The sequence below is a fragment of the Pan paniscus genome, chromosome 17, assembly GCF_029289425.2.
Source record: "Pan paniscus chromosome 17, NHGRI_mPanPan1-v2.0_pri, whole genome shotgun sequence".
Lineage (NCBI taxonomy): Eukaryota > Metazoa > Chordata > Mammalia > Primates > Hominidae > Pan > Pan paniscus.
The window spans coordinates 71,880,468-71,888,510 of NC_073266.2; the positions used below are offsets into that span (position 1 = coordinate 71,880,468).

Genomic DNA, 8,043 nt, shown 5'->3' on the forward strand with positions numbered 1-8,043 from the left:
GTTATAAGATATATAACTTTCCATTTGGTAGCCAATATAATATAACTGAAGTCCATAAACTCATTCAATATTTATTAAGTGTCTTGGTGAGAGACACTGTTCTTGTGCTAGGGATACTGCAATGAATGCAAGTGATTTATTTCTAGTCTGGTGGCTATTAAAGTTAGTATCCTCATCAAGTTTATATTCTAATATGAGAGACATAAAATACATAAGAAAACAAAGAAGATAAATTTCATATAGTGAAAAGTGCTATGAAGAAGATAATAGCAGAACAATGTAGTAAATAGAGGTTGAGTGTGTGTATTTGGGAACTTTGGCCACGTGGCTAGGAAGGTCATTCTGAAGAGGAGATAATGAAACTGACATCTTGAACATAAAAATGACATGAGCCTTGGAAACATTTGGGGGAATAGCTTGCCAGGCAAGAGGAGAGCAACTAAGAAGGCTCTGAGATGGGTTTAAGTTCAGTGCATTCAAACAACAGAAGTCCATTGTGGCTGTGACACAGGGACAATGAAGAGAAGTGGTCAGAGAGGTAAGCGGGGCCCAGATAGTTACCTGCACATCATGATAAAATGTTTGGACTTATTTCAATAGGTTTTGGGGAAACAGGTGGTTTTTGGCTACATGGATAAATTCTGTGGTGGTAATTTCTTGAGATTTTGGTGCACCCATCACCTGAGCAGTGTACACTGTACCCAATGTGTAGTCTTTTATCCATCATCCTCCTCCCACCCTTTCCCTGGAGTCCACAAAGTCCATTGTATCATTCTTATGCCTTCGTGTTCACATAGCTTAGCTTTCATTTATAGGTGAGAAAAGATGATGTTTGGTTTTCCATTCCTGAGTTACTTCACTTAGAATAATGGTCTCCAACTCCATTCAGGCTGCTGTGAATGCTATTATTTTGTTGCTTTTTATAACTGAGTAGTGTCCCATGGTTTATATATACCACATTTTCTTTATCCACTCATTGGTTCCATATAATTGCAATTGCAAATTGTGCTCCTATAAGCATGTGTGTGCATGCGTCTTTTTCATATAATGACTTCTTTTCCTCTGGACACATACCCAGTAGTGGGGTTGCTGAATCAAATTGCAGTTCTACTCTTAGTTCTTTAAGGAATCTCCATGCTGTTTTCCATAGTGGTTGTACTAATTTACCTTCCCACCAGCAGTGTAAAAGTGTTCCCTTTTCACCACATCCATGCCAAAATGTGTTGTTTTTTGATTTTTAAATTATGGCCATTCTTGCAGGGGTAAGATGGTATCTCATTGTGGTTTTAATTTTCACTCCCTTGATAATTAGTGATGTTGAGCATTTTTTCATGTTTCTTGGCCATTTGTATATCTTCTTTTGAGAATTGTCTACGCATGTCCTTTGCCTACTTTTTGATGGGATTATTTGTTTTTTTCTTAGTGATTTGCTTGAGTTCTTATAGATTCTGGATATTAGTCCTTTGCTGGATGCATAGTTTGTGAATATTTTCTCCCATTCTGTGGGTTACCTGTTTCCTCTGCCGATTATTTCTTTTGCGATGCAGAAGGCTTTTAGTTTAATTAGGTCCCATCTATTTATTTTTGGTTTTGTTGCATTTGCTTTTGAGCTCTTGGTCATGAACTCTTTGCCTAAGCCAATGTCTAGAAGAGTTTTTCCAATGTTATTTTCTAGAGTTTTTATGGTTTCAGGTCTTAGATTTAAGTCTTTGATCCATCTTGAGTACATTTTTGTAAAAGGTAAGAGATGAAGATCCAGTTTCATTCTTCTACATGTAGCTTGCCAATTATCCCAGCACCATTTGTTGAATAGGGTGTCCTTTCCCCACTTTATGTTTTTGTTTACTTTGTTGTGGATCAGTTGGTTGTGAGTATTTGGCTTTATTTCTGGGTTCTCTATTCTGTTCCATTGATCTACGTGCCTGTTTTTATACCAGTCCCATGGTGTTTGGTAACTAGAGCCTTGTAGAATAGTTTGAAGTTGGGTAATGTGGTGCCTCCAGATTTATTCTTTTTGCTTAGTTTTGCTTTGGCTATGTGGACTGTTTTTTGGTTCCATACGAATTTTAGGATTGTTTTTTCTAGTTCTGTGAAGAATGATGATGGGAGTTTGATGCGAATTGCATTGAATCTGTAGATTGCTTTGGCAGTAGGGTCATTTTCACAATACTGATTCTACTCATCCATGAGCATGGGATGTGTTTCCATTTGTTTGTGTCATCAATGATTTCTTTCAGCAGTGTTTTGCAGTTTTCCTTGTAGAGATCTCTCACCATCTTGGTTAGATATATTCTTAAGTATTTCTTTTTTTGCAGTGGTTGAAAAAGGGGTTGAATTCTTTATTTCATTCTCAGCTTGGTCACTGTTGCTGCATAGCAGTGCTACTGATTTGTGTACACTTACTTTATCCTGAAACCATTCACTTATCAGATCTAGGACCTTTTTAGATGAGTCATAAGGGTTTTAGAGGTATACAATCATATCACTGATCAACAGTGACAGTCTGTCTTCCTCTTTACCCATCTGCATGATTGCTCTGGCTAGGACTTCCAGTACTATGTTGAATAGAAGTGGTGAAAATGGGCATCCTTTTCCCATTCCAGTTTTTAGGAGGAATGCTTTCAACTTTTCCCTGTTCAGCATAATGTTGGCTGTGGGTTTGTTACAGATGGCTTTTACTACTTCGAGGTAAGTTCCTTCTATGCCTATTTTGTTGAGGGTTTTAATCAAAAAGAGATGCTGGATTTTGTCCAGTGCTTTTTCTGCATCTATTGAGATGATCAAAATTTTTGTTTTTAATTTTGGTTATGTGATCTATCACATTTATTGACTTGGGTATGTTAAACCATCCCCACATCCTGGGTATGAAATGCATTTGATCATGGTATATATTATCTTTTTGATATACTGTTGGATTTGGTTAGCTAGTATTTTGTTGAGGATTTTTGCATTTGTGTTAATCAGGGATATTGGTCCTTTTTTTTTTTTTAATGTCCTTTCCTGGTTTTGTTATTAGGGTGATACTGGCCTCATAGAATGGAGGATTCCTTCTTTCTCTATCTTTTGGAATAGTTTCAGTAAGATCATACCAATTTTCTTTGAATGTCTGATAAAATTCAGCTGTGAATCCATCTCGTTCTGGACTTTTTTGTTGGCAATTTAAAAAATTATTGTTTCAATCTTGCTACTTGTTATTGTTTTTTTTTTCAGATTTTCTATTTCTTCCTGATTTAATCTAGGAGGGTTGTATTTTTTCCCAGAATTTATCGATCTCCTCTAGATTTTCTAGCTTGTGCATGTAAACGTGTTCAAAGTAGCCCTGAATGATCTTTTTGTATTTCTGTGGTATTGGCTGTAATATCTCCCATTTCATTGCTAATTGAGTTTATTTGGATCTTCTCTCCTTTTCTTGGTTAATCTTACTAATGGTCTGCCAATTTTTTCTTTTCAAAGAACTAGCCTGTGGTCCCAGCTACTTGAGAATCTTGCCAACAACAATGTGAGTGAGTTTGGAGCATAGCCTCCTTCAACTGAGTCTTCAGATGAGACCTAAGCCCTGTTGACACCTTGATTACAGCCTTGTGGATTCCTTGAGGCAGAGGCACCTAGCAAAGCTGTTCCTGGATTCCTAATCCAGAGAAGCCATATGATAATAAATGTTTAAGTAGCTAAGTTATAGGATAATTTGTTGTGCACCAATAAATACCTAGTATACAGTGCATATAAATTTCACTCAAACTGTGAGTGCAAAAAGTACCAATTGTTTAGTTTTGCATGTAAGAGTAAAATATCTCTGATGAAAATTTCCAGTAAAGCTTTAGAACAGCTTAACAGAACCTATTCTTTGGCTCTAGGCATTTGTATAGCACCTTCTATATAAATACTCAATAATTACTTGTAGACTAAATGAATAACTTCCAAGCTTTTAAAAAATGCCAAGGTTGCTGTCTACACTGGTCTGATCTGTAAGATACCAAAAAGCCATATTATCCAAAAGTTAATTCCCCTAGTGTACCTAGGCTTGACCATACCTACTCCTCCCTGTTTATTTTTGAAAGTGCCTTTATTAGAATCATTATTTCGATAAGGTAGGGATTATTTTCCTGATCATTGTTAAAGTGAGTGGGAGAAAGCATATCAGCTTTGTCCAATGGTAAAAAATTGGGCTGAAATATAGGTAAATTTTAGTGAAATTTTAAAAAAGCAAGAAACATAAAATGAGGTAGTTGAAAGAAGGAGTGGACTCCAAAAGAAAAGGAACTGAATAAAATTTGATGATCTGATGGCCCTGATGTACTATCATGAGCAATAAATGAACTCTGAAAGATTAAGCTAAAAAAAGTCAATATACTTTCCCTTAGTGCACTTGTATTTGAAATAATTTGATCCTTAAAAGTATATTTAAAAGAAGCATACAGAAAAAAATGCATATTTAAAATGAGGAAGTAGGCTGGGCACAGTGGCTCACACCTGTAATCCCAGCATTTTGGGAAGCCAAGACAGGCAGATCGCTTGGGCTCAGGAGTTTGAGACTGGCCTGGGCAACCCCATCTCTATAAAAACATATAAAAATTAGTCGGGCGTGGTGGTGTGCACCTGTAGTCCCAGTTATTCAGGAGGCCGAGGCAGAAGGACTGCTTGAGCCCAGAAGGCAGAGGTTGCAGTGAGCCGAGATTGTGCCACTGCACTCCAGCCTGGTGACAGAGCAAGACCCTGTCTCAAAAAAATAAAATAAAATGAAGAAATACACTTTACTTGTTAGTGGTTCATTTAATGGACACATGAAGGGTTTAAAATTCCATAAAATATTACTGTTAGCAAGAAAATACCAATCTGCTTTTATAGTAATTATTTCTTGAAGTGAAAATTTCCTATTTAGTGAATTAGTAATTAGAAGAGATTTTTTATGATTGTCATCAGATTTGAAAACAGAAGATTAGATGGTATCTGATTGCTGTATTTTATTATTATCACATTTCAGCCTAGTGACTTAATAATTTCTATTTATTACTATATAATAATTTATTATAGCTAATGAAGCAGCACTGAAATTCCAGATACATCAATGGCATTGAATTTAAAACAGTAATTGTAAATAGAAGATTGTACTCACAGATTTCCATGGAATTTTCTAGAAGCCTTACTGGAAACAGTTATCTTTTTCTCAAAGGGGAATAAAAATCCACAAATAATTAGCTGTCAAATGCAGGAAAAATGAAAATGAAAAACTAACAAAAGTAAAAAAACTTTTTTTTCTGGTTTGTAAAAGAAAAAAATATATATATATATTTTTCAGAGACAGGGTCTCACTATGTTGCCCAGTCTGTAGTGTAGTGGCTATTCACAGGCACAATCATAGTGCATGAAAGCCTCAAACTCCTGTGCTCAAGCAGTCCTCCTGTCTTAGCCTCCTGAGTAGCTGGGACTATAGGTGCACACCACTGCACCTGGCACAGAAAATATTTTTTTTAAAAAGTCTTTACAATGAATTGTTTCTTACTTAAAAACAAAGTCTTGAAACATAATTTAACTTATTTTCTTACTGAAGTTTTAACCACTTTCCAGCCTGATGTATCTCGATTATAACCTAAAACTTCTTGGGCAGTTTGTTGGGCAATTGCCTTGAAGTCGAAGTCCATCTATCTGCAAGTTTTAAAAACAAACAACTGGTAAGAATATAATCATATAAAAACTTAAAAAGTGCTATCTTACATTTTAATATTATTTCTATAATGCCTGTCACATAGAAATGAACATAATTACTTGATGAATGCATGTATGCATGAACCCCTCTCTCCTTACAGTCTTTCAAATGAGAAACTGTGGTATAGTAGAAAAATCTAGACTTTGGAATCAGAAACCTGGGTCATATCTTGCCTCTGCCACCTACTGTGTGAAGCATGTTACTTAATATTTCTGTTTTTCCATTTCTCTCAAGGTAAAATTAGGATAATATCTGTCTTGTAGAATTAGCATGAGGATTAGATGAGATGATATGCTTAAGGTTCTATCCAGTGCCTGGCATACGATAGTCATTCAATAAATAATTTTAATTTCTAACAGTTTAATCATGCGTCCTTTGTCTTGTTAAGCATTATGAGCTGTTGGTTATGTGTTCTTGAGGATTATTTAAAGTGAGTAGCAGTGGCACTACATGATCTGACCCCTGGCTTCCTCTTCAAATATACCTCCTACCAGTCTTCTTCTTGTCCACTTAGCTCCAATCATTTGATCTCCTGGCTGTTCCTCAAATACAATAAAGCAATTTCTGACTTCAGGTTCTTTGTACTTGCTGTTCCTCCTGCTTGTCACTGTCTTCTGCAATGTGTTCATATAACTGACTGTTTCATAGGTATCTTTGCTTAAATGTCACCTCCTCAGACAGGATCAAGTTTAAATCAACTCAATTTAAACACATTGAACCCTGCTTGAAGTTAGAAACTGCAATGGACTGAATGTTTATGTCTCCCTAAAATTCATATGTTGAAATCCTAACTCCCAGGGTGATATTAGGAGATGATTAGGTCATGAGGGCAAAGCCCTTATGAATGGGATTAGTGCCCTCACAAAAGAGACCCCAGGGAGCTCACTGGCCCCTTCTGCCATGTGAGGACACTGCCAGAAGTTAGCAGTCTGCAACCAGAAGAGGGCCCTCACCAGAACCTAACCATGCTGGCACCCAGATCTCAGACTTCCAGGATCCAGAACTCTGAGAAATAAATTTATTGTTTACAAGTCATTCAGTCTTTGGTAATTTCTTATGGCAGCCCAAAAGGACTGAGACAGGCACTGTGGTAGATGTAGCAACAACAGTTGAGTAAGATACTAGACATAACTATTTCTGCTGTGAATGAGTTCCGGAAGCTGCAGTCTCACTGGTCCTTTGGGTCATCATCCAGCTTTCAGTTAGGGGAAGCTGGCAGGTAAGGTGAAAACAGAACTGGATTCAAATCCTGACTTTGTCACTTAGTACCAGCTATATTATTTTGGATAAATTGCTTAACCTTTGAACTTCAACTTCCATATCTATAGAATGGGGATAATAATATCTATCTCACCGAATCATTATAAGGATTAGTTGAGTTAATATATGTAAAAATGCTTGAAACAGTATGGAGCCCTATACAAGGTTATCAAAATAGTTAGTTTCTCTTTAAAAAAAATGGACACATGTAAATCCATCATTTAAAAAACTCTCCAAAGATCTGCTTCCTTAAGCACTTAAATAAACCTTCTTAAAGTTTAATTATTGGAACATTTCTTCCTTAGCTCTCACTTAAAACTCTTCAGGTTGGATCATAAATCTATTTTCTCTTATTTAATTCTCCAGCAAGGCACAACAGGTAGTTGATAGTCTCTATATTTGAAAAGTTTTAGTAAACCATTATTATAACCTCCTCTTTCCTAGCAGAGTCCTGGTTTCTTTACCTTTCCTGACAGATCTAATGCAGAATTTTAGTAACTGCTGAGGCTCCTCTCCAAATCCTTGTGGAAATCTCCATATCTCTTAACCTGTGAGGAAACAAGGCAGAAGTAGAATTATTTTGATCCATGAATTAGGTCAATATATTTGATAATTTTCTTTATATCTTCTCAGTGTCCTTTATCTATACTTTGTCTTCATTAGGAAACATTTGCTACATATATGCCCCAAGATGAAAGAAAAAGATAGTACAAAAAAACTTTAAAAGATACTGTTTATAAAAAGAATCTTTAAGAAACTATTTTAAAGGAACTCAGTTTAAAAAGACATTTAGGTGGAACGTGGATACAAAAATTTAAGCTTTTAAGCTCACGTCATTAACAATTAACAAGGATTGTTAATCCCTGACCAGGGCTCGTCTTAGCATATAAAACACCGTTCTTGATTTCCTATTGGAAACCTACTTGATATTAATTGATCTAGAGACTTTGAAGATTATTGGGACATACCACTAGCAGGGTATGTCTTATTTTCAAATCACCAACGATTACTGCCACAATAGACCTGTGTTTAATTTAACCACTAAACTGAACGTTATAGCTTCCGGACTTTTTCATTTG

General features: G+C 36.0%; 1 protein-coding gene across 6 annotated transcripts in view; it reads right to left on the minus strand.

Moving 5' to 3' along the window:
• Window positions 1-8,043, minus strand: part of STARD6 (StAR related lipid transfer domain containing 6) — a 33,261-nt gene that overhangs the window by 24,303 nt on the left and 915 nt on the right. For 2 of the 6 annotated variants that reach the window (XM_034943743.3, XM_014342367.4), the window contains exons 2-4: window positions 7,429-7,512; window positions 5,544-5,643; window positions 5,114-5,163 (exon numbers count right to left, since the gene is read on the minus strand). In XM_034943743.3, the coding sequence (XP_034799634.1) occupies window positions 5,114-5,163; window positions 5,544-5,639 (146 nt within the window). In that variant the 5' untranslated portion in view covers window positions 5,640-5,643; window positions 7,429-7,512. Of the gene's footprint in view, window positions 1-5,113; window positions 5,197-5,543; window positions 5,644-7,428; window positions 7,513-8,043 lie in introns of all 6 variants that reach the window. The other 4 variants (XM_008952613.5, XM_014342366.4, XM_034943745.3 and 1 more) reach the window with 2 other exon arrangements.